Source organism: Salarias fasciatus, chromosome 19, assembly GCF_902148845.1.
Source record: "Salarias fasciatus chromosome 19, fSalaFa1.1, whole genome shotgun sequence".
Classification (NCBI taxonomy): domain Eukaryota; kingdom Metazoa; phylum Chordata; class Actinopteri; order Blenniiformes; family Blenniidae; genus Salarias; species Salarias fasciatus.
Genome location: NC_043763.1, coordinates 10128526 through 10156379, shown reverse-complemented (window position 1 = coordinate 10156379; position 27854 = coordinate 10128526). Strand labels below are relative to the sequence as shown.

Genomic DNA, 27854 nt, shown 5'->3' with positions numbered 1-27854 from the left:
AAAAAGAAAAGCGGGCAAATGCTCTAACGAGGGAAAACACGCAGGTTTGCATCTTTCATTGAGTGCCTTGGCTTGAACGGAGCAACAGTATGGATCTGTCATTCATGGCCGCTCAGGTGAGACTTTTTTCTTTTTTACTCTGAACTGGCTTCTCTTAACTTTTTTTTTTTTATTATTCTTATTTATCTATATTTTGTGATTTTATGGGCGTGGTCGATTTATAAGTTAAGACCGTGCATCTGTGAACTCAGTGCACCAAGATTAACCTGCTGATTTTTTTTTCTTTTTTTTTTTTTTTTATCATAATAGTCGTCTGTAATTATGAAAGTGATAATTGACCAAACTACACAGTGTAGTGTTGTGTCTCTGCTGAGGCACTTCTGGCATAATCACTGTCTCAACATTGTCATTTTTTTTTTCAAACTTTATACCTTTTTTCAATAGTCTGTGGTGAACATGCTGTACTTAAATGTATTTTCTGCATAAGTCAAGCAGAACAGCTGGGATTGAAGTATTTAAACTTTAACTAGCTCTCTTTCTCATAGTTAGATGAAGCTGGTCTATTGCACCAGTTTAATTGAACCAAATAATTCCAGTCATTTATGCAAACATCAACCTGCCTGGGTTTTACAGTAACACATGTGAGTCATTGTTTGGGACTCCATACAGGGAACATGTGTTCTGGCCATGTGCTTTGTTTTCATTAGGAGCTGATATGTTATATTCTTCCAGCCTTTCCTCCTCCTCTCACTGTGTCACCGCTTGTGGGTTTTTTTTTCTTTTTTCAGTGCCATCTACTTTGCTATTCTCCGTGCAACTACTATTAAACGGCTTCATACCATTATTTTGTTCTGCCAAGGGTTGTTCTGCAGGCCAGAGAGGCAAAATGCTCCCAAAATCTTTTTAAATGAAGGATCGCTAAATGGAAAAGCATTGGACCATGGCCCTAACTGAGAATACACTGTGGTTCAATATTGCTCGATTGAACTGAGTATTGAGTGAGAGGAAGAGCACAAAACCTGGTTACAGTGATGAAATCAGTTACATCTTTGCTCATCAGTCCCAAAACTCATTCAAACATGGCAACAAGTCATAATGCAACATAATCCGTGAGTCTCCAGAGCTGAGAAAAAGTGCATATGAAACCAAACAAAACCAAAAAATACCAGTTTGGCCTTTTAACCTCATTAGCACTAAAATTTGAATATGCTAATGAACAATCACAAAGCTGCAGTTCAGGGAAAATGGTTGATGTACAGCGATGCCACCAACACAGTAATGATAATTTGAGGCTTTCTACTTGTGGTGAAATTATGAGAGTATAATAACTTTAGCCTGTGTTCAAATCACTCCCATTGTTCTCTTCGCCACTGCTGCCTTGCAATGAACTCTGAATGATAAGCGGTAAATTCAGATTATGACCAACATTTGGCATCATTACTGACACAGTTAGAGTCCCTGGATGGTAATTCCCCCAGAAAGTTGTGCATATGTAATAAATATGACATTTTTGTTGGCATTATATAGTGTCTCAACTTACAGCCAGACTTTAAATATTCAAATAAATTATTATGGTCATTGCAGGGCAATCAGTGCAAAGAAAAAAAAAATGCTTAAAAAAATCCCTTATAGTAGTTGGAGGAGCTGCTTTAGATGAGGCTTTGCTTGGCCTCCAGTTCTTCGTTTCTTGCTGGTTTTACCAATTCACCTTTTTAAAGCCCCGATCTGCGTTCCGTTTTCAGATCAGTAATAGCTAATTTAACTAAAGTGAAATTCATTCCCGTGCCCCGAGTCACTCTGTGACTGTGAGTGAAGTCAGGCAAACGTTCCTGGAGTTTTAAAGACTGACTTCGCAATGGAGGATTTTTTTTTTTTTTTTTTTTTTTTTTAACCTATCCATCTCAGTGTGGCTCTGCTGTCTGCAAATCATCGGACCGTCGGCTTCACTTTGTCTTAAAAAGATGACGGATGCTGCCTCAGAGGGGCTGGATACAGATATCTGGTGATTTCGGGGCTCTAACTTTTAATACAGGTGCAGTCTATGTGGTACATGTGATTTTTTTTTTTTTTTTTTTTTAGAGATTTAGAGCTCCAGCAAGCACGTGGCTCACTTAGCATTTAGTCATAATATATCCTGCACGACAAGAATATAAATCATGTGCACATTACTGTGAAAACCCATCCAGATGAAGAACATAATTGGCCATTGTGTGGCTGCATTTATCACCCCTCTGTTTGTGGAAATGCTTCTGTACGATATCACAGAAACATGCTGAATAGGTCTCCACTGAACAATGCGGGCACTTTTGTTTTTTGGCGAACGATTTGCATTTTGGCAGCGATGCCTCGCTGGGCTGAAATGAAAAAGGGGCATACTTCATTAGGCTGAAAGTGGTGGCATCCTCAAGCATTGCAAAACACGGATTAATAGGTGACAATCACAGTGACGCTTCTGAATACTAAATTCAATGAGGCAATTTGTTTCCTTTTCATTTAGACCGAACTGGGAAACGTCTCATAACTTTCCTCGGCGTCAATGAGGAAACTGAGATTTGAACAGTATAAAAACTCTAAATAATTACTGATAACAGGATACTGACTCACTAAAAGCACCATGGACTTCAGCTCTTAACATTTCGGCTTTAAGACTCATCTCAAAAGTTCCATCCTAACATACATTTTTACATCCCATCCTCTTCCTCCCCTCGCCGGCTTCACTCCAGCTGTCGTCGCTCTCATGCTCCGGTTCCTCCTCTCCTCACACACCATCCCAGCTGCCAGTCAAAGCAATTGCGATACAGAATTTTAAAACCTCGGAACAGGTTGTTAGCAGCAGCGTCCAGCACCTGTTGGCTGGCTCGTCTTCCCTGCAGAACCATCAGCTGGTTGCTGTTCATTGACTGGCTCAGTCCACAGATAGCATCTATCATGTGTCCCTCGATTGTTTCCCCTGTTTCAAGGGTAAAAAAAAAAACAAAAAAAAACATTCAATACAGTTCAGTGTTTTGCAAATCTGTCAATCTCCAAATCATGACTGTGAGATGGAAGCAATGCATCTTGTGTCAATCGCTAAACATAATGAAAAATGCATGATTTTGTGTTTGATAGGTGATTTACTTGATGCAGCAATCATCATATAATAGACGTCATGCTATTGGAAAGTCTCTTTATGTCCTTTTTAAATGGTTTCACATCTGTCAGGATCATGCATTTGTGGCATGAGCAGTACAACCGAGTATTTACTTTGAAAAAATATTCAATACAACTTTTCTTTATGTGAGTCAGAAATGTGTGAATATTCTGTGCCATTCTGTCCACCATAAAATACGCGAAAGAAATGGTGACATGAACAGGAGGAAAAATAAAGTAACACGTTGTAGCTTGACTGCATGATTTATGTATGAGGGTCTATGTTTAATCTGGTTGAAGTGTTGCTGTATTTTGGGTTACTGAAGCAGAGATACTGCTTAATCTGTACAAAAGTTACCCAACAGCCGTCAGAAATCCTGTTGGGTTCTGCTGAGGCTCCTGGCATGTGGCTGGAAGCAGTAAATTGGTCTTTTTGTGCTCTTCTTGGCTTCCATCACACAAACAAGATAAATTAAGCTCAGAATCAGGCTTCAAACATGCTTAAAAAAAGAATTGTATGGCTGGATTAGATTTAAGGTCAGCTTGGTATGTTTAGACAGTCTTTTCAGCCATCCTGGGAATCTCGCCAGCCTCAGACGTGCTTCAGCTGACAGATTCGCCTCACACGGCAGCGAAGGACCCTGAAGGCCTGGACTATCCACTACTTGGTGACCCACTAGCCTTTTTATTCAATTTGGCCTGGACACATATGCTTCACAACCAGCATTTGATCTCTGCGCCTGATAAAAAGAGAAAAGATGTTTAGCACCAAGACTTCAGGCCAAACAGAAAGGAAACAATTACCATATTCCCACCTGAGACGTTTTGTCTTTATATGACAAGCAATCAGAATTTCTCATTACTCATCTACCTATTTAGTGAAGTTGGGTCTCTGAGCCGACGTACCTGACAGGAATGTCTGTCTGAGGACAGAAAGCCTTGGATGAGGGCGAGGGAGTGGATGGCAGCTGCGACAAACAGAGCCATCTGTATTTACCCTCAGCACCAGGCGTCCGCACCAGGCCGGGACTCAACTGGCAGAAACACTGCAGTTTGCTTTAGTTGCAAATGATACAACAAAACACTGGGCGAAGTAAAGCCAGTACAAGCTGACTTGATGATCTGAAGTTAGAAAGACAGGCCTGGAGACGCGGTAAGAAGATGCAAGTTCAACAGTTCACAAATGATGTTATTTTGCGACTAAACGCACTGTCTGAAATAGCGACGATAAATCAAGACCGTCGTTGTCCTTGGCTGCTTGAAGAAGAAAAAAAAAAAATCCAATTACATAATCACGTTATCTCGCCGACTGTCCCTTTAAAAACATCTCTGGTCTCCGTGGTGGAGGCTTATTTGAAGGGTGTAATAATGGCACAGCAGTCTTTCCGTCTCGAGGAGCTCATTTCTCCTCTGGTCTGCTTTTGTCTGCTTTCTCGTCGGTTTTATAGGAACGCTGTGCACCTTATCAGAAGCCCATGGCCATTAAAAAACATGCGATAGAGTCTTCTTCTTCTTCTTTCTGGGCCATACAGTGATGTAAACAGGTTGAGAAAACGTCACTCGCCGTAAACAAATTGCATTCTTGCACACAATCAACGGTTTAAATAGGTAATCCGTCTTTGTTAAGACCAATTTCTATGTTTAGCAGCTTTCCAGAAAAGCCCTCCAAGGGCGTAAAGCCCTATCGTGAGTCTTTTATGCTTTATTTATGTGCATACGTTTAATCATTTTGTGTACAGAAGAGCTAAGCGTGTTCGCCGTGTAGTTTCACACATGCAGCAGGAGCAGTCAAAGACATTCACAGGCGGCGGAGGGGCACAAAGCAACACCAGGAAGTTGCTAATGAGGAACACCTACAAAAAGCCTTAAAGATGTTGCCCTGCTTGACACGGCGCCATTAATAGATGATTTGCTCAGCCGGGTTGAAGGAGGGGTCAGGCTCTTCACAACAGGACCACTTCACGGTCTTATTCTCGCTTGATGGATCCACGTCAGGCAGACAGAACGGAGAATTCTCAGGAGACAAAACAAACAAGATGTGCTCCATTTTGGCAGAAGGGCTGGGAGCTTTGTTTTCCACCCTCCCTGTGATCAAAATAAGGATTCATTAAGGGAAGTCATAGCGGAGAGTCCCTGTCAGATGGTATTAAATGAACACCCGCAGGTTGACTCGCGTTCTGTTCAACTGAGGAATCCTTATTCCGTCAATGGGAACTATTGACTAGATAACAGGAAATTGCGAGTCTATTTTTGGCTCTGGGAAGCAGGTGCCAAACGGTCTTGTAACCAGCTGGCTGTATGCTAATCCCTCTCCCCAAGTCTCCAGGCTGAGACTCTATAAAAGCCCCGTGAAATCATCCAGCGGTTCCAGATTTACAGTTTTAAATATGAAGTCTCGCATGCGATTGTTTTTACAAGACGTGAGAGAGCGCAGAGCCGATTTGGCTGCAGTACGATTATCAATCACAAGTCACAAATCCAGTAAAAACCGTTGTTTACCCTCCGGTTTGGTTTAGCATGGTTGTGCCTTTCGGGGCAAAACACTGATGAAATATGGATAAAGATGAAAAACAATCACTGTTATATTTTCACCACACTTCAGTAAAAACCAAATGATTATGGCCGAACCAAGCACCTCTGAAGAGTGTCATCTACCAGCACAGAAAGAGAGTGCAGCATCTCAAATGTCATCATCTAACATGAAGGACTGACGAATGACGTGCACACATGCACACTCTCAGTAAATACTATAGCGCTGGCAATGGTGCAAGATGGATAAACTGAAAAAAGAAAACTACCTACATGAAAACTACATCATTTCCAAGTTGCTGTGTAAGGGCGAAATTTTCCTGAAATGGAAATGCAAAATTTTCATATCTGACGGGAGTAGAGCGGGAGGGAGAGCTGCAGTACCTACAGGAGGCGGGGCTAAGCGAGCTGTCAGTAACCTGACATGACGTGAAAAACCCGGTGATGGACGAGAGCGTGTCCCCCTCCATCGCCACATTGCGGGACATAATTTCCCAGTGTCTCCGGGCCGCCTCATTTTACAGCATGTTTGCGCTGCAGACGCAAAACATCTCCCAGCTGTTTTGCACCTGAAATATGTGACTGCATATTGAAAGAAGTCCCGGGGAGAAAGAATGAAAGAGAAACTTGATGGACTGTGACAGCCAAGAATGAAGTGATAACACCCCCCGCCTCCACCCCCGATAGACCCAACCCACTAACTGCATGATGCTTCTGATAGTCTGCAGGTATGAATTATGTAGCCGCACATAAATAATCTATTAACCACCCGCCTCGAGATCATTTCGAAGCGGCTCCTTCCCATGTATTGATATAGTTTTCAGTAAAATTGAGCTCTGATTGGGGGTTAAACTCGGAAGAGTCTTGGAAATTAGCTTCAATCCAGACATCTCCACAATTAAAGCAAGCCCGAACGGCACATCTGGAGCACGGTTAGAAATTCTGAAGAGTTTGCTTGGCAAAAGCCGGTGAGAGGGTGAATGGCAGCAGGTGATTATACGCTATCTGGAAGCAGAAATGAAATACGGCTACAGCTAAACATTACCGCAGCTGCTGTAATTCATTGCAATCATTGCTCTTTTTCTCAATCGTTATTTTAAGTGAAATTTCCAACACAGGTGTTCCAGTTTGAAATGAGACAAAAATTTCAGCGAACAAAGGACCGCGATCACCTGAAAACCAAATGTTGGCGTAATCTTTAAATTTCTCTTTAAATTTTCTTCCAGTTTGTTTCCCAATTTTTGAGTTCTGGGTGTGTCTTGTTTAAAGTCGCAGCCAAATCACCTTTTTTTTTTTTTTTTTTTTTCCAAAAATGTATTACCCCGGTGATTTCAAACAGCACCTCTGAAACAGTAGAAACAGCAAGGCTCCACTTTTTGATTTGATCTGTTTCGCTGGGCCTCACACTTTGAGTGTGACCTTGCTTCTGTTCAAAGAAAACTGACCTCAAGCGAGTGACACAACGTACAGACGGGGCTTTCTGTCTCTCTCCCCCTCTCACTCACCTCTTGTTCAATCTGCGAGGGAGCCAGGCTGCTATAATAGCACATAATGTACTTTCATTGCCGAAGAAATACTGTCGCCCTCGAGGAAAAGTCTGTCTTCAGATCAGCTTCCATGGCAACATTTAGGGTTTGGATGACAATCTCAGTTCAAGCTGTTGCCACAGTTAAACTATCAGCTTCATCAATACGGCATCTCATCGTGAAATTTTGCGATATCCTTTCAATTAGAACTTTATTACCGTTTCTTTCTCTCAGTTCATCCGAGCTGCAGTCATCTCATAATTTACACTACAAATGGACTCTTTTCAATTTCCCCTGCTGATGTTCCTCTCGTCGTATAAATTACATCCCTCCCGTGTTGCTGCTGTTGTCTGCAAGCAGCTGCTGGATTTTTTTTTCCTTCTTTTTTTTTTTTTTTTTTTAATATATATCCTCAGATTTATGGGAACGGTTTTTGTCCTACAGTATCAGCTAAGCCTGCACACCTCTTAATGATGCTTTATATAAAACAAATCTAACTGCGACCTTCTCATTTTCGGGCGCATGCAACTTTAATGCCGGGGTGATGAATCAGGCACTTACAGTACAGTCAGCTGGATTACATATGGAAATCATTTGCAGCGCATGCTGGAATGCATGAGTGCTGGGGAACTACGCCAACTTTGATGTGTCTCCCCTTTTTTTTAAGGTGTTGAATTTTTTATATCATTTGCGACTCGGGGTTGCAAATCAATTCTCAGCAAAAGCTTCGAGTCATTCCTCACTGATGCTGTGGTCTGTTTGAGCAACGTATCATAATGATGTATTTACTAATTTCACCAGTCAGAGTGATGCTTATGTCCTCGAACTGTTCACAGGGAAAGGAGAGATTGTAGAACTTTCATCTGGGTTTCAAATGTTGTTGCGTGCAGCCAAAATAAATAAATGATAATTGAGGCTTCTCATGTCGCGTCATGTAGAGCAACAAAACAATCTGCTGTGCAGTGTGCATGTCACAGATCTATTTGGGCTTGCTGCTAGTCTGTAAACATTGTATATCCCCTGCAGGGTTGGTGCTGCGTCGGATTACAATTCACTCACCCATGTGCAAAAGGGAAAAAAAAAAAAAAAAAAGTATATCTAGTATTTAAAAGCAGTGATAATTCAGTTCTAATCACTGCATTTGCGAAACAAAGAATGCTGTGATTGAATAATTTCACACCTGAGTGCCATGCAACATGAGTCACAACGCCCAACATTGTTCTCTGATATCCATCCGTCTCGGTGAGTGAGAGACACATAAAGATATTTATAGCAATGATTGATGGACTTAAGGTGCAACACAATAAACATGGTTTTGTGTGTGTGTGTGTGTGTGTGTTTCTGACATTTCATTGCGTGCGTGGGATGATTTAGCCTTCAAGTGTTTGCAGTGAAACACCTCACTTACATTTTGGCCGCTGTTTACAAGTGTTTTGCCACATCATCCATGAACCGACATCCTCTTCTCCTCCCCTCGATGCCCCACTCAGACTTACATTTTACACGGACACACTCCGTAGGAATCTAGTTAATTCAAGACTGAGGGCGAGCTGACGGAAAGAGGACCGCTCGAGTGTTTCAGTGTCTGGAGAAAAAAAAAACACAGGACTGTAACTAGGCCAACATGGCACACGCGTGACAAATTTATAACACCCACCCGGCCGCCCCCTCCTCCCACAGGGAAAATACATACAGTAACCATTCATAAACGCTGATGCCAACCTGCAGCAGTATATACTAAAGCGAAGCAGCAAGTGTGCGCCAGCGTCGGCACTGGCGCACTAATTTAATTTTACAGCACTTGTGTTGTTGTGCTGTTGGCAATTTACACACTGAGGAAAGATTGTCCTTCTTTAATAAAGACATGAAACTCTGTCACCCATGGGGGTGCGGCGGTATACAGTTTTTCATTCTGTTTTTAATATTTACACGCAGTGTGAAGAAATGCTGGGCTGTTTACCAGTGATACATTGTTGGGTTTTAGTTCTGCTTATTCTCAGTCTTTATTGAGCTTATTATGAATAAAAATGAGCAGACCGAGGCAGATTTCTTTAATGGTCATCTTGTATCAAATTACCAGTGGAGATAAAGAGAAATACACAAATTGGAAATGTAACGAGTATTTTCTCACATCCACTGAGTGGTAATATTATTGAATTTGCTCATAGGATGAGCAGCAATTCAATATAACCACCCTGCCTTATGTTTAGAAAAGGAATTCTCTTGTTGTTTTTGTTTTTATCTTGCCTTAGATGAGCAAAATGAACACGTTTAGTTGTTTTTCACACAAATGAATATATTGTGGTGCTCCTATTTCCATAACACACTCCATTACAACACTAACACTCTCATCTCAAGGCTTTGAAAAACAGAAATGTTGGGATCATAAAAAGTTACCTTACAGTTATTGGATTATTGAGGCGTGACGTGAGATGAATCTAACAGTAAGTACTCAGTGTAAAGTTTAAGAATAGTGATGGAGGCCCCGTGGTGCAGGAGGAGGCTGCATTCTTTCCTATTAGTGAGATTATTTGGGGACTTTCTGTGTGCAGTTTGCATGTTCTCCCAGTGCTTGTCTGCCCTTTGGTTCCTTCACACAGTCCGAAAACGTGTGTGTGAAGTCTCACTATTATTAGCATGCCTGCCAGCCTATTCAGCAGTGTTTCTTAGTAACTGAATATTTACACATTTGTGCGATTTTGTCTACATCAAAAACTGGAAAGTCTTCTTTTCTAGTGAATTTAACAAATGTGAAAACGTTGTTTGATTTGCACCATAAAGTGAGGAATCGCGCTCACAGCTCCACCAGCACGCTGTTTCTGTCGTCTGTACTCAGGACTTTTTCCTTTTATAAATGAGAGCTGCTGAAGTCTGTGCACAAACAGACATTTATCAAAATGCAAATTTCCTGAACAAAAAAAAAAAACAAAAACATTTTAAACAATTAGTGACTGTTTTCGGTTCTCCTTCGAGACATTTTCTCAGCAGCAACAACTCTCCTACCTCTGTTTCATTTCATTTCATTTTTAGTATGCATATTAACTTTTTAATATACTTATGTCGCTTTTACGTGCTGAAAACCTTCTTGGGATTAGTACGGAAGGGCGAGACGGCGTTTCTACAACTTCTCAGATTTAACAGAGGAGATAATTAATCATGTTCCTTCAGAGGATTCAGACGTTGCGACAGCAGCCGGCAGGCTATTACACAAGAGAGAAACTGATCAGGAGGAGGAACAAAGGAAGGATATCACTGGAAACTTTAAAAATGAAAACAACAGAACGGGGATGAGGGGAATTGAAATGCGTTCGTGTCATTCTGATGGAAATTGGAGCTGCACTGGTTTACTGGGAATCGGCACAGGATACACAGTTTGTTCAGAGTTTTAAGTGTGTTTTTTTTGGCCGATTAAAAAAGTGAGATAACAGCACTTGCCGGACTTCCATGGAAGCTGCCATTGTTGAAGCACTTTGAAACCATTCTCTGACGCGCTGCAGCCATCAAGACAGAAAGTCCATCAACTATGTGTGTGCAGAGTGTCTGTGCGTGTTGGCTTTCATCCATCCTGTATGTTTATCTGCTGAGAGGAGGAATTCCTTTCGTCGGGCCATCCTTTATGAATGACCTCCGCTGCCTTTCAGTCACATTCCCCCGTCGAGTTCATCCCACGGCTCCGCCTCGCTCCGGCCGTAAATATTCATAATTATAAATGTAAATATAAATATATCATAGTAGGAGAGGAAAATAGATCGCTTTAGCAATGCAACACAGAAATTAATAAGACGGGACATTAAGTTAGAGAGCAGCAGAGATATATGAATACAAATTATTCAGAGATGGATGGAGATGTATCAGATTCTGTAATCATGCATATTACATGAATGCCATGGGAGGGTGCAAGAGTCAACTGTAGAAGGCTCTCTGTTCTCCGTGGGGCTGCCGTCTGGTAGATACAGACGGTTGAAGGAGAACAAAGAGGAAATAAAGCGAGGAGATATGGTTCGGCTTAGAAGGCAGATTGTGACAGGAGGTGGTGTATTCCTTCAGGAGAGGACTTCACGGCCTACATGAGACGAAGAGTGAGTCTACCACTGTGAAGCCTTCAGGAGCCGAGAGAGAAAAGATTTGAGACCAGCAATGACAAGGTCAGAGCAGCGAGAGCTTCTATCGAAGTGGAGCTGCAACCTGGAGCATTCATTGGACACATGTGGCACACAGACCTCAACTTAGTGCGATTCTGAAGTTCAAAAAAAGTACTCAACATGCCTCGCAAAGCTGTTGCTGTCATTCTTTTAGAAATGCTATTGATACAATTCCCATTGTATCTTAATTAACTTCAACCCTCATAGAGCCGTTAAAGATTAGCTTTTGTGTTTGCAGTAACCCCGAGGAGGCGCATATTAATGAAGTTCTCCAAACAGTCTCCGGAGCACATGCCAATATTTGCATTATTAAGCAAGGGCAGATAAATTCATACTTTGTTTCTCGGAGTAATAAACACTGGATTGATGCCTTCAAGCAGGAAGCGTCTGTCTGTGCTGAAACCTGCTTTGAAAAAGCAGTGTGTGTGTGTGTGTGTGTGTGTGTGTGTGTCTGTGTGTGTGTGTGTGTGTCTGTGTGTGTGTGTGTGTGTGTATGACAAATGAACCAATCTTTGTAGTTGTGAGGACCCGTGCTGACGCTGATCCAGTATTAGAGCTAATGGTAAATACATTTCACGATTTAACAGCAGACGATATGGCGGCTGATGGGTTTAGCAGAGATGAAAGCTTTTCATTTTCCACAGCGGACGACCACGGATACAATTTGCATGACATCAGTATTTGTCACGACCATTATCTCCCCTGCTTATTATTTACCATTGACAGAAATTATGTGTACACATGAGAAGTGGAGGGCAGTTCTGTTAGATAGTGGCAAAGACGTTTCTTCATCATAATATCGCCGTCTGCCTCGCTGTTGGATCGGAGTGTGAGAGGGGGGCAGAGCAGGGCCTCCCCTGCTGCACCTCACCCCAAGCCAAGTGTTGCATGCGCCTCACCTCCAACCAAGTCTTACATGAGTGGAGATGCAATTAAGGGCCTCCATCTCCCTGCCTGAAATGTCTCAGTGTTGCACAGTGAATGAGCAGGCATGGATGGAGCCGTAGGGGGGCGGCTGACGCCAGCAGCAACAGATACGCCGAGCGCGTTCTGTAAAATTTCCCCTCCTTTTTCTCTGTTCCTCTAGCTCTCTTGCACAGCAAAATATTCTGCATTTTGGGCAAAATGCTGACATCAGTGTGTGTGACTACATCTACGTTTAACAACGCTGTTTAATTTTGACAGAGTGTTTCCTTTTTCATTTGCTTTTAAATTTCTAGAGGAAATCATGTTTACAATTACAAATAACCACTGTAAAAAAAACCACAAATGTAATGCCAAGTCTCTCACTTGCATGAGAAAAATTGATGTTTTTATTGCTTATTAACAAAATATCTTAGAATGGGAAAAACACTTGGGAGTCTGGCATTCATGCAGAAATGACTATTTTGCGTGACACAAAGCGTCCGAGATGAGAAGCAGTCAGCACAAAGAGATTTAAGCTCAGTGGGTGGGGGCTCATCCTCCTCCACTTGACTCCAGCCTTTTTCCCACAGACTAGTATGCAGAGTGTGATTTGTGGTGAAAGCAGAAAGGAAGATATTTTCGGCGTGCAGACGGTGAGAACTCCGCCGTATTCCAGTGGCTTTCCAGAAGCTCGCATGCTATGTTGCATGCCTTTTACAATCTTAGCTCAAGGCATGAAAAAGTGTGGTGGCCACTCGTGAGTAACTCAAAAGTACATGTCAGCTCAGTATAAACAAAAAATAAAATAAAAAAAGATGGGCGACAAACAGAGGGCCACAGGTGGCTCCACCCTCAGGCTCTGAACCGCCAAGAAACTTCCATTATTGAACTTAAAGGAAAATTCTGCATCCAAAACAATCTTCTCATACATCTGTACTTTTGCCACAATTGAGAGATTTTTTTTCTTCCTTTTTTCACGATAAAGGTCTATTTGCTTGACTCCATGTTGGCATGAGCACAACAGGGAGCCTGTTTCAAAAGGGCTCAGCATAAGCGGCAGATACCGCAGACGCTCAACATGGAAGAGGCGACATGTGACTCCACCGGGTGCTTTTTAATTGAAATTGCTCACGATGCAAAATGCATGAGGCGGATCTGCATGGAGATTTTGAAGTGGTGTGATATTGTCCAGCTAGAAGCCTCTGTTGCTACAGCATGATGTGTTCTTTGGTGTAAACTGTACCATAAAACACATGCTGCACATAATCCAGTTTATACATATTTAAAATATCTGCTCCCATGAATATTTAATCGCTCCTGCCTTTGGTGAAAGAGCGTTTTTCTGTAAATCTTGAAAATAACTTGAAATGAAGATGGAAATTGATATTTAATCAAGCTCAAACACACAAAAGTATAAAAAACAGTACTGTATTATACATTTTCTTCAGAGAGAAAAGTATTTTCAAGATTCACTGAATTGTAACAACTTGGGCACGAAAGTTTCTTTTCCAAGCTGTCAGTTCTGTCAGATACGTGCTGCTCACAGTCAAACAGTCAAACTGTATTCTTTTGACCTTCATCTACTTACGTTTAGAAATACCTTCAGCACAAAGCAAGAATTCTGCAGATAAGTGAATAAATGATAATAGTTATTATGAATTGAACTATCAACAACAAATCATTGAAATAACTGCTCAGTTTGAACAAAATAACTCCGAATACTTTAAATATGCAACTTTATTCAAAATAACTTATTTTGTATCTTATTAATTGGGCACTGCATTACATTTGAATTAATATGGAATATTGACTGTGAAGCTTTTGTCTGATTGTGTGGCGCCCCCTGGAGGCCACAGTTCCCTCAGCATTTGCCTATATTGCCTAATGGGTCAGCCGCCTCTGCGGCCTCAAACTACCAACCGCAAAGAAGAGTCAAATCTTTTAATTGTGAAGAACACACTGCTGCTAAAGTAGCTCAACACTATTAGACGATATAAAACAGAAGCAACACGTTCTTCAGTTTTACTTACAGTTCGCTTGTTAATGGTGAAAAAAAAAGAAACTTGAGCGAGATCTTTTAAAGTTTTCAGTTTATGAATCAGATGGTGTCTTCTGTGATGTGAGCTCCTCAATTATTAAACATCTGTATTCGTGGATAAAGACAAAATAAAGAGATTTCTTATCCTTTGTCGGTGCTGGGCTTTAGGCTTTTCACACACTTGCCGTAGTTGTGTGTGCCCGGTTTTCTCCTTGACCTCCCGTGTGAGCAGCCCAGGGAGTCACGCATGGAAGCAAAATGTGTAAGCAGTTAACACACGATGACGGTAAAGCGCCGAGACGTGCCCAGATGTGTAAACAGATAAACTGACACCCACACACACGCACACACACACACACACCGTCTCCCGGCCTTTTCATGTGATCATCTGGCACTCCTCCCCAGTGTCATCTGGCTGGAATATGAAATCACTCCCTCTGCCGTGAATTTTAATCATTCATAAACCGATGGATGTCACACTTTAGGCAATCACACCATCGCTTATTAAAGCCAATAGGAGTGATAGCGAATGATAATCCACGACGGTATTTGGCTTTTACCTGTTAATACGCCGTCATGTTTAAATGAATAAATAAATAAATAAAACATGCACGGCACAGAAACATGAAAGCGATAAATTGATCACATGTAGTATCAAAGTATAATAAACTTTCTCCCGTCCTGGAGATTTTCCATTGATTGATCGAGGTGTCAAGTGAGGATCACTTGGGCTACACTTGTTCTATTGAGTTATAAGATTTATTAAAAAATGCTGCCGGGCCGCAGAGACAGGGAAAATCAATGAAAGCAGAGCTGTAAATCTGACCAGTAGGAACCAGGCCTGAAACTAGAGGTTTCAATACCACAGTCCTGGTGAGCAAGACTCCCTAAAACCCCCAAGATTTATGGCATGACCGCTTCAATATGCCACTGTCTACTAGGGAACAGACCGAATCTACTGTTTTTTTTCTTGGCCACTGCAGCTCTATACCACACATAAGTGCTACTTTTTCACCAACACACTGAAAAACAGTCCACAGATTTCTGCTTTTCTCAATACTGTGATGCTAATTTATTCACTTCCCTCATTTGCTTCATTGTAAATTGTTTTTATTTTGAACTAACGTCTCTGAAAGCAACAATAAACGTGACATTATTCTCCATTTCTAATTGGGAACTCTAAAGAGATATACGTTGGTGGTGTACTGTCTCAAAATATACCACTTCTGCTATTTATCTGTCGCAAACAGGCAGTTAATGTTTGTCACTGTGCATTAAAGTGAAGCGGAGCTTTACATCAGCTGGCGCCAACTGTGTCTGCAGACGTAAAGAAAGTGATGATGATACTAAGACAAATCTAAGGTAAAAACAAAATGATTAAGGTCTGGTCACGGCAGTTAGCTATGTCGTTTTAACCCAGTGTTACACACCTGTGGCACCAGGTCGAGACGTCGCATCTGTGTGAAATGACATCCAGCAGCAGGCCGACGGACGAGCCGCTCTTCATTCACTTTCACTTTGCTGACAAAACTCTGATTGGACCAGAATCATTTCCAAGACTGATGCGTGTAATAAAACATGCACACAGCTCCTCGATGGCTTCAGTCATTGCTCCAGGCAGCATTTAAATTCAGCGCGACTGTCAGACAGATGCTTTATGTGCCACTCAGACTTGTTTCTGAAATATACCGGATTGTGATGCAACCGTCTGAATGTGCTTATTGTTCACCCACGCAGGTGGTTTCACTCAGGTTTCCTTATTAGAGATCTTCTCATTAGTCTGTGCAGCTGTGCTGGGATAATAATCTGCCTATTTCTACCCACGTACTTCTGCACATCCAAAATCCTGCAGCTTTTATTCAAAAGAAATCACCTTACAGATGAAAAAAAAAAAAAAAAAAATTAAAAGCAATTTCTATTTACAAATTGAGGTTGTGTGTGTGCAGACTTAAATCATTACACAACTTGCTCGGAAATATATTGACAATTAAATTTCCAGCGTTCGATACGGATGCGTGCAGCGGACGCTAAACTGGCCGTGAGCGTGAATATTTATGTGAGCCGTGGCGGAAAGTATTCTAGGTGGGTCTGTGCTTTATGAGCTTCATGCACAGCTCCACGACTCTCTGAATTCAATGCAGCCCCTTTATTTCCCGTCTGACGTTATTGGACAAACTGGTTAATCCAGCTGTGTCCTCAAACAATGGACACCAGTGCTCTGGGACGTGCCAACACAATGTTTATCACCTGAGATTATTTTGTTGTGGCAAATTTAAGCACACTACTTACTTAAAATAAGGGATTATTGAGATTTTATTATTAAAAAAAAAAAAAAAAATAACACCCAGCCCTCAGTGTGGAGAAGGCAGATTGAGAAGATGGACAAATGTGTTGAGCGGCTGTCGTGTCAAGACCAAAGTCAAAAGCTAAATGTCTGTAACCAAAGAGGAGGTCTGCGTTCCACTGGTTAAGCTTCGTGCCAAAACTTGCATTCCTAACAGAGGAACAATTAGACAGCTGTTGTGTTGTATATCCTGCAACAAAAACTTGACAAATACCACAGTAATGCATGATGACGGGGTAGATGTAATGCAATGCATGGGCAATTATCGCTGTGGCATTTTCACCAGCACGGTTGCAGTTTAAAGATTTATTAAGGAGTCAAAACAGCTGTGCTCATCAATTAAAACATCGATTTAACTAAAGTATATGAAGCTCATCACATCGCGTGTATTTTGTCCTCACTGCATTCAGATTAGAATTTTAATTGAATCGCGTCACGGATTGTTTTGAAGTGGTATAAAACCTGCTTTTCAGTGTGTGTTGGGTATTTATTACTAAGCAAGGCGAGGAAAGCATTCATTCACCAGACAATTCAAAGTGCTTCATAAGAGCAAAGAAATACATAGAATTCCCAACACAATCGCAGTTCCAAATGTGTGTTACAGGCATTAAAAACAGCATAAAAAGGAGAAAAAATAAGATGTTTGTTAGGATGAAGGTAATAAAACAAGTAACATGTTTTTGACAGCCTGTCTAAATAATAAAGACCTGTAAACACATCGTTAAGATAATTCAAACTAATGAAATTGACAGTGTAAACAAGCTTTTCTCACTTTTGTTTGGTTGTAAATTCTTTAATTCATGCAGTATTTTTTAGGTGGTAGTAACATATATATATATATATATATATATATATATATATATTTTTTTTTTTTTAATTGCCTTAATGGTGGTTGTTCAATTTCAGGTCAGAGTCCATAATTACACCAAGATTTCTGGCTTGTTTCGATGTTCTGAGTGACATGGCGTCAAGATGAGCACTAACCTTGAACCTTTCTTCTTTGGGGCCTCAAACAGTTCCCTCAGTTTTTGTTTGGGTTAAGTTGTAAGACGTTCTGACACGTTCACTCTTTAATTTCATTTTTGCACTTATTCATCAGGTTAAAAGGGTCTGCAGTCCTTCGCCGACATCCACATATAGAACCGTGTGCCGTCTGCATAATTATGATTGGAGATCTTATAATGTTCCATGATCTGAGTCAGAGGGAGCATGGAGATGTTGAATAAAAGGAGTCCAAGGATGGAGCCTTGAGGAACCCCACAAGTGATTTTCATTCCCTGAGATTCATTATTACTTATCGACACAGAATAGCCACTGTCTTATCAGCAGGACTTAAACCAACCAACTGTAGTGCCAGAGTTTTCCAACCATTTTTCACGTCTGTCGAGCAGTATATTTTGGTCAAGTGTGTAGAAAGCAACACAATGATACAGTAACATTAAAACGGAGATTCTGGATGTGCTGTTTCGGTGCTGTGATTTGACTTAAATCCAAACGTGAAAACGTGGAAGTCATTGTTTCGTGCCATAAAAGCATTAAGTTGTATAAAAATGTACTTTTCAATTATCTTACCTAGGAAAGGCGGGTGTGATTTTGACCAATAATTGATAATAACTGATGCATCCAGATTACTCTTTCTTAAAAAAGGTTTGAAAACTTTTGTCTTCAGAGCTTTTGGAAATTTCCTGTCTGAAGAGAGACATTGACTATCTGGAGGATATCTAGAGCTTAGCAATCAAAAACGTATTCAATATATTTTGTGAGCAAATTTTTCTGAGCTTGAGGGACTGAGCAATGTCGGTTAACGCTGCACTGTCTTGCTAACAACAAACAAAAAGCTTATTGTTTTTTTGGACTTCACTAGATGCAGGTAGACATGATTAAATAGAGGAGGTACTGTATGGTCTGAGTTCAGGAGGGTTGTGCAACAGCAGGGCCGGGTGGACCTCTTTGTTTTCCATATGTTTCAACACACCTAATTGTAATGAACAGCTTGTTATCAGGCTTTCTGCAAAGTCATGATGTTGCATTTATTATATACTGAAAACCTTATATACTTTATTAGATACTGAAAACATGCAGATCTGCCTCTACCAACCTCTGGATCTGAAAGTTCTTACAGGCAATTTTAGCAATCTGTCTAGGTTGGAGGCCATCAAAAAAAAAAGCCATGTCAGTCAGCTAATGAGTGTGGCTAATCTAGAATCAAGGCATTGTTAAAGTAACCTCTTCTGTTTCGGTGTTAGTAGCTGAAGCTGGAAGAAGCAGTTGCAGTTTTCTAGGTGTAAATCACACAGCACACCGGCCTCAAATGAACAAATCCAGCCTGATAAAAAGATGCAGAGTGAACAGTTTAAGCTGTATTGAACCTTTCTGACGAAAGCCTGATTCAAAAGAACAGAAAAGAAAAGTCAATATGACTTCAATTACAACGAGATGCAGTTGTGAACAATACACACCACGACCAAATGGCCGCCAATAGAGCTATGATTGCTGGGACTGCTGACAAAATCGACAGCCGTGTGTTTTCATTGATTGTACGTGGAAAGCAAAGCACAGAGTCCATCCTGTACACTGCAGGGATCCACTTCTACTCTCCCTCACCTCCCCAAATGCACCTTGAGTTTGTTTTTCTTCCTCCACAAGGACACACGGACTCAGGAATCAACTGAGATCAGAGCCTGGACTCACTATCAGTGATTGCAGAAAACTCACATGTCTGATTGTGTCTTAACTGTTAAGCTGGAGTGCTTTTGGCGGTCAGGTATATGTTTCGGTTTCTCCACTATTTGGAAAGGTTTTTTTTTTTTTTTTTTTTTTCTAGTTTGTGCCAAAATCATTTCACTTGAGCACTTACTGGTGTTGACATCCCACAGGAGGCAATTACAGCCCATTCTATTTCACAATTACTGTGATCATCCGTGTAGGATGGCACAGCTCTCAGAACAGCTGGGACGAATAAATCAGAGCCGTTGGGGGGACGAGCGGGTGGAATTGTACATTTCACTGTATCATCTGCTGTGGATTGGGGTTTTTCCGCGTGCGGCGTTGCACAGGTGTAGCCGTCACTCAAAGCCAAGTGGGTGTGAAATATGCAAGTGTGGATATTCTCCTGCTTTTGGTTGTTCGTTTTAACGGTTTCTGTTGCTCTGACTCACAGGTCAGGGAAATGCATGGCATTTTAAAGCATTGATTAACCCATTTCTTTTTTTTTCAGCAAATTGTAATCATTACTGTGTGTCTGCTTTGTTTACTGTGGAGGGAGACTTCTAAACCCACCCTGGCTGAGTAGAGTCAGTTCTAGTTTTGTGCTGCTCCGAGGATAGACAATTACACTTGAAAAATTCAGTAACTGCATGCCTTTCCAAAAACAATAATCTGGTTGCTTTGAATAATCCACAGGCTGAACTCTCTATGGCTTTATGGCTTTCCTACTTTATTTTTACATCGCTCAAAAAAACAAGCTATTTACACAATGTCCCACCTTTACAAACGAACTGTAAATTCAATTTATCAATCGCACCTGGAGTGATTATCTGCAATTTTTGTCTTAATAATCCCAGATGTTAGGACATTCACACGTCATACCTTTCAGGTTCGTCAATCCTGATTGAGTTTGTCTGAGAAGCACTGAAGAGAGACAGCAAAACAACAGCGGAGTCAGAAAGGCATCAGAAAATGGTGACAGTATGTTTTCTTCTCCAGGCTGGTCAGCTTCAGTGTGGTTACTGAAACCATTTATGATGCTTTACCATCAAGAGGGGTGTGTTCGTAGTTTCCAGGAAACTTTGGTAAGCAGCATAAACGATTCTGCTTACTCATCCACGTGTGCGGAGAAGCATGGGCTTCCTCAGAGGAATTCCTCGGGGATGATCATCATTACCGCCTAAGTGTTCCGATGCTTTGGGATGCTACTTATCAAGGTCTCCGTTTCCCTCTCTTCCATTAGTGCTTAACTGCGCGCTGTACTAACCTTACATCCACCATCCATGTGGGACTCTGTCGGCTTGGATAAGGTGGCCGAGCGGCGCTCCCGTGAAAAATAATGATATACTGACAATATGTCATTGAAACAACTGTGTGTACATTTTCACACAGCATCGCTGCCAAAAATAGCAAACCTGTGCAATCAAATATTTAGATTGAGGCTTTACCCGTGGAAAACTGGTCCACGTATTCCCAGAATCAGCTTCTTTTTATTCGGTACACTTCCCCATTTATGCAAACAGCTCACTCCTGTGGACAATGAGCTACTGATAAATAAAACATCAATATAAAGAATGCAGACAGGGTTGAAAGCTTTACTTATTGTCTGACTGAACATCACATTAGGAAAGATACATTCACGTTTGAATGCAAGATAAGGTTTTTGAACATTTAAAAGGCCAAAGGTCAGAACAAGGGGACATTTAAAAAAAAAAAAAAAAAAAAAATCAAAATAGTCACACGTTGAATATTTTTAAAATAGGTCATAGGTGCAGGTGGATGGTAAAATAACCTTTAAACACATTTAAATGAATTATCAGATTTTCAGTGTTTGCATTTGTAGGTAAATACATATGACAATTATGGATATTACAATGATAAAGTTATAGCTTCCAACTCTTTGAAGTAAACTGGAATCATCCAAACCTCTCTGAAAACAGAGTCATTTGAAATTCAATTTTTCCTAATTCTAATTCCCTACATAGGAGGGATGATGTGAAACATAATAATAACATAATAATGTTTATAAACATAAACAGGCGGCAGTGAGTTGAAACTCTCACCAGTCCACATTTTATTCAGAATGTTCATTTTGCCTCTGTCCTAATTTAACTCTCCCCTAGGAAAAAGAAGATGGAAGATAGTGGCATCCATTCTCTCATAAGCTTTAAGTCACATTTGCGGATTGCACGACACTTTGTGTTCACGGAGCACTGGAAGTGTGCCGCAGCCCTCGAAGTGGTTTCCGGTACACATCGCCGTTACTAATGCAGAGTCGCCTCAGGGCCGGGAGATCACAAGTATTCAGTATTGACCTTCAGGCTTGTCCCTCATGCACAGAGGATTCTCCACATAATCTGAATGATTTGATGTGATGAACTGTGGAGGGTGGGATTTTCAAAGACTTTTTGTAGCAATTCCCCTGAAGGATGGTCTGACCCTTTAGATGGATGGTTCTAAAATTAATTGAAAATCCATAAAGACAACATAAGAGCTGAGCACAAAACACAGAAACACTTTATTCATTTCACGTTTTTTTTTTTTTTGTATTAACTTAAATTAACATTCAGTCATTGCCTTAAACTGGTTAAAGCTAAATTCGATTAAAAACACCATAAAATTTCCTTGTGTCAGTGTGTTTACCTCTCCTCCTTCTTCAGCTAAGATCTGTATTCCATCCATCCATCTTCTCCAGCACCTCATCCTGTGCGGGGTAGCCGGGTGCTGAAGCTAATCCCAGCTTACTGCGGTCGAGGACAGAATACACCCCACACAGGTCGCCAGCCCTTTACAGGCCAAACACAGAGACTCCCTCAGACTCACACCTCGGGGTTAGTTTAGTGTCACCAATTCACCTCAACATGCACGTTTTTACACCTGGAAGGAAACCGGAGTACCTTGAGGAAACACACACACACAGGGAGAACATGCAAACTCTGCACAGAAAGGCCGGTCGCTGTAAGGATTTTTAAACATAGTCTCTGCTTCTTTAAAGTTCTGCCTTCATATCATGAATAGAGCTCTTGGTCCGTTGATCTGGCTGTGGCTCGCTCTCAACATCAGATACATATGAAATATTTTGTTTGGTTTTGTTTTTCCAGTCGTTGTCATCGTTGAAATATTGCCTTCATCTGTCGGTTCCCAGCATACATAAATGTAGCGTCGCAGTATCTTCGATGCAGTTTCTCAATCTGTCACTTTCGCTTACGCCGTGTTCCGTTGACCTTACCCATACATGTTGCATGCATATGGACGAACGTGAAAACGGATGAAGTGTGTGTGACATGCTATACTTGGACGAATCAGCGGCTGCAGTGGCGGAGACGATGGGGGCTGGGGGACCCAGGTTGCCGGACTTCATGCATGCCTGTCTGCCTTCATCATGCTCACGCGAACGGCGGGCGCTCCACAGGATGTGTCATGTCATTATTCACCACCAGGGGCCAATGAATGGAGAGCAGGAGAATGCTTTCTAAACAGTGTTTTCCCCTGCGAGAGGGAAGACCAGAAGTGTGTGTGTATGTGTGTTAATGTCTTTGTGCATTAGCCTGTGTTGTGGGGTGGGGGGAGTGTGTGAGAGAGTAGAAGGTGAGCAAATGAGCAAGCAAGAGAGAATTTCTGTGTATGTGAGTGCTCAGCATCCCTCCGAGGTATTTTTAGCATTGTTGTTTCCACATCTTCAGCAGAAGTCTCTTTTTTCCAGTCTGAGAGAGATTTGTCATGCATTTCTCAATCACATATATCTGCCATAAACACACACACACACACACACACACACACACACACACACAAAGATATAAATATAGATCTAACACATAAAGGGCTCAGATTGTCCCCAGCAATACATCATTTCACTAACCCACATCTAAAATATTCATAACCTGTTAATCAAGCGTTGCTTCCTAAATACATTCTAAATACACACATGCACATTCACACACTTAATGGTGTGTGAGACGCAGAGGGGACCCTTCATGTCTGTGTGTTAAACCTTGTAACCACTCGCTAATGATGCCGTGCGCAGCTCCATCTCGTTTTTTTTAATACCGCGCTCAAACTTGTTAATGCATGACCAATAGGGGAAAACGTGGCATGCGATGGTCGCCAGGAAAAGAAAGATCTTGCTCAGAGGTTTAGCTCGCCGCTCCGGCTTCACAGTGCTTTGTCTTTATTGAGGTGTAAGGGTTAGATCTTTGCAAGGGATCCCCTTCAAAAAAAGGAAAATTAAGTTAACAGTATTGAAATAAGTGAAATGGAAATACTGGTCTGCTGATGTACAGACATTCTCTAGGTATGTTTCATTGTTTAGGGTCTGTTGAACTGGCACAGGGCTGTTTGGATAAAATGAAACCGCTTTTAACTACACGAGTTGGAATAATTGCACAAATTGAATAAAAGAAAACCTGAAAAAAATATAGAATAATGGCAATAAAGATGATACTTATTGTCTTAACATACAGGAAAATGAAATGAGAGATTGTGCTTAACATTCAAATGGCCCACACTGCATGATTATTTACATTAAATCCTCTTTTTATGATAAGTGAAGACATAAGAACTGACTGGACTCAACATGCCAGACACCAGCTATAGTGAAGCAGAAGCTCGTTTTAAAGCTAACAAAAATCCAAATGATCAGCGTCACACAGTCTTTAAGATCACAGGAGGTAATGAAGAGACACTGAAAAGTCCAAACAACCACAACACACAGAGGACATCCAGTTTATACCACAGTCAGCAGGTGAAGATAATCACACACAGGTGAAACACATCAGGGAACGGCAGTCAGGCACGAGGAGGGGAAGCCAAAGAAATGATGAAAGCTGAAAATTACCAATGTTGGGGACAATTCAGTTCAATTCATTTTCCAACATAACCCTCTCGTGGCACTTTTACAACGAAAAAACTCCAGAGACAAATCAATCTACCGTAAACAAGCATTGGTGACAGTGTCAATCTCTTCTGACCTGTAAGAATCCTGAAACAGATTTAGACTTCAGGTGGAAGCTTTGTGCTGGCTGCAGCTTTCGTTAAGACAAGGGGCTCTAACTTCGCTGACTGCGCCGAATCCGCCCGCTGTCAGCGGAGGGCAGAGTGCGCCGTCGGCGGATAAAGTCAACGGGGCGTGTCCAGAAAATTGTCCCAATTTCGTGAACCAGGCGCAGTCACGCCTCCATCCCGCCCACCGGCGCAGGTGGCGCAAGAGAGAGGAGAGAAAGTGGGTTTAACCCAGCTGAGCGCAATTTGACCAATCAAATGAACACCTCTCCTTTTTTTCAAAGAAGGACACTGCTACATTAACATGATGAAATACATTTTATTTCCTGGCCTCAATACTAAACCATAGTGAAGCAACAATGTATATGACTGCATTTTGAAATAAATAATCTCTTGTAGAGCTTGGGGAGCCAGACAAATGAAATAAAAATGCAGACACCCTGCATTTAGCGGCTACATACAGACTTTGTAGGGAAAGGGAAAATCTGTTTTTATTTGTGTGCATCATAACTCTTAAAGATACATTTGGGAAAGCACAAAGAATTACAGGTGCCAATCACTCAGCGCAGCTGCACAGCGGAGCTGGGTGAGTCTACTTAGGACTGCTGGTTCAGTTGTCATCAGATCGATGTCCTCTGAAATGATTCCCTGTAATTCCTATCACACACATGGCATTCCGGCCATCCCAGACGAAGGATAATCATTTATGAGAGAATGGTGGCGACATCTGCTATCTGCTCCGTCCTCCGCTCTGCTTCACGTGTTGCCAGCATTCTTACCCCCCTCCAAAGGCCACTATGGTCAGCCAGGCTGTCATATGCAGTGTTTTTGCGCAGGAGCACACCAACAGGTTGCTTTTCTGTAATCTAATGCATTAGAAATTAAGGTAAAGAAACAAAATATTAAATCAAGTGGATCAGCAAAACGTCTGCCTCATATCTGCTTTATTAATGCCTAAAATCAGGTTTTAAAATGTATTGAACTTTTTACAGTGCGCATTTGCGCAGCGTACCTCTCATTCACACTCCGCGCACTCGTTTCCCTGATACACACGCACACACACGCCAACACACACAAAATAGTTGTATTATTAACTGTCAATAATAATCAAGAACATATTAAAATTAGTAAAATAAGTCTCCCCGGTTGCGCACCAGGACGGACACCTTCCCACACCGACCCGTCCTCACCCTGCTCATTTTATTCTGGGACTGCAGGCTCAACAGGACAAAGGTATTTATTCAGAAAATATGTTCGTTCTAAAATTAATTTTTGGAAACGAAAAATACATGGTTTGCTGTACTTTAATGGAGGATATAATATTTTACCTGAATCTGTAACTGGCACATCTGGAGACGCTGCAGTGCCCCTGCTGTCAATACCGTGTTCACTGTTGTGCTCAGATTTATTACATTAGTTTAAATAATAATAATAATAATAATAATAATAATTTTACACCATTTTATGTTATTATTATTTAGTTGTAAACTGACAGCAGCCTACAGTAATTCTCTACCTGGAGGTGACGCGTGAGCGCTTCCATGCGCCACTGCAGGTTCTACGCTGGACTGTACAGCAGCTGGAGGTCGGTCGGGTATTTTTGGGGCAGCAGCATTATATTTGTTTCGCTGTTTGTCCCGCGACTGTTCTGACTCTGATTCAGAACATTCCTCCTCTTCACTCCAGTCAAGATCGCTGATGTCCGACACGTCTCCGCCATCCGATTCCCCCTCACTGACCTCCTGTATCATTGCTAAAGCTTCTTCCACCTTATATCTCTTATTTATGCCTGTTTTTACTATCTTTCTTTTGGGATTTGCTTGATATTTTTGGTCATCTGTCTGATTGTCTGCTGTCAGAGCTAGCCCCCTGTTCAGATGCGCGCATGAACCAAAACAAATCAATCACAGAAGAAAAAAAAGCCCCGTGAAGTGCATCATTTTAATCAGTCTAATAATAATAATAATAATAATAATAATAATAATAATAATAATAATAATAATAATAAATAAATAAATAAATAAATAATAAGTCTCACAGACCACTGTTGGCCTTTGGAGGTATAAATGCTTTGTAATATTATCTGTGTTATTGTTAGGACCTTATTTGCTTCAGAAAAACATACAAGACACATATTTAGGAAAAGTCAAAGAATTAGAGGACAGGGGAATTATTTTTAACAGATTTATTTGAATTCTAAAAACCCAAATGGTCTGTCAGATTGTCTTGGATGTTCTAGTGCTAAAGAAGATAATAAAAACAATTATGTGGTTCATGAGTGATTGTGTGTATCTTTCATGACACTGACAAGCTGTCAGTGTCATTAGATCCTCCGCTCCCCAGCCTGCTCACACCTTCTGCACGAAACTATCACTGCGCCCAGCTGATTCTGTCGACCCCTCCCCCTGGTGCGCCGCCACGCCCATCTCGGCGCAAGTGCAGCGGACCTGCCAGACACCCTCTTCTGCGCCTGTCGAAAATAGGAATGCGCTGCCTCCGCCGCTGATCATCGCCAAGTTGCGCCGTCAATTTAGAGCCCAAGAGAGGAAGAGGGGAGTTTCCAACTATATTGCAATATAATGATCAATGAGTGCATCTGCAACAGCTGGTTTAAGTCCAATCTGCCACAGAAGGTCATTGTGGTGGTCGCCATTCTGCTTTACATCCTGACCTCTGGATATGCTGATTTGCATTATTTTTTTTCTCCCGAAGTCCTCCTGCAGCCGTGTGCGCTGCTCTCCATATATTCAGTATTGTCAACATGTATGCTGGTGTTACAACCTCAGCACATGTTGCCCCTGAAACTTCACCATGAAAGGCAAAGTACAACCTGTGAACCAAAAGACACAGGCGACAAGTCTCCTGGGATTTAAAGTCAGACTCTGTTTGTGAGGCTGGCTGCGTGGAGCCTTCGGACTTCATTATGCTGCCTGGGGACTTTGGCAAGACGTGCTGCAGGAGTTTGGATATTTCTACTTTTCCCTGCTTGTCTGGGTTTTGCATTCTGATGTAAAAAACAATGGACATGACACTGTTAGTGGTTGGGCTACATTCACGCTACATCCGTTCAGATTCCTATTAAAAATGGTTAAAAACAAAATCCCTGATGCGTGGGCCAAGCAGAGCTCAGTTCCCCTGATTTACCGCAGAGCTAATTGGAAAAACACACTTCTTCTCTTCTCTAACTTAACTTTAATGCACAGGTTGTTTATTGCACTGCAGTCACACATATCATTTCTTTTCCAGATCCCAGTTATGACTGGAGCCTTCATGGACTCCTCGCCCAACGACGACTACAGCGGCGAGCACTCGCTCTTTAACTCGTCGGCCAGCGTCCACGCCGCGGCCTCGGCCGCCTCGGTTCACGGCCAGCAGGACGAGCAGCAGTCCATGTCCAGCGACGCCATCTGGCTCTGGATCGCCATCATTGCCACTATTGGAAACATCGTGGTGGTGGGAGTTGTTTACGCCTGCACTTTCTGATGAACCTGCAAAGACAAACTGCTTTTTTCTGGATCTCTGGACTCGTGAATGAG

The 27854-nt window shown here is 41.6% G+C and overlaps 1 protein-coding gene across 1 annotated transcript; it reads left to right on the top strand.

Moving 5' to 3' along the window:
• Nucleotides 1-27854, top strand: LOC115406806 (uncharacterized protein C14orf132). The gene is made up of 2 exons (XM_030117049.1): nt 1-116; nt 27565-27854. The coding sequence occupies exons 1-2, from the start codon at nt 90-92 to the stop codon at nt 27799-27801; spliced, it is 264 nt and encodes an 87-aa protein (XP_029972909.1). The 5' UTR covers nt 1-89; the 3' UTR covers nt 27802-27854.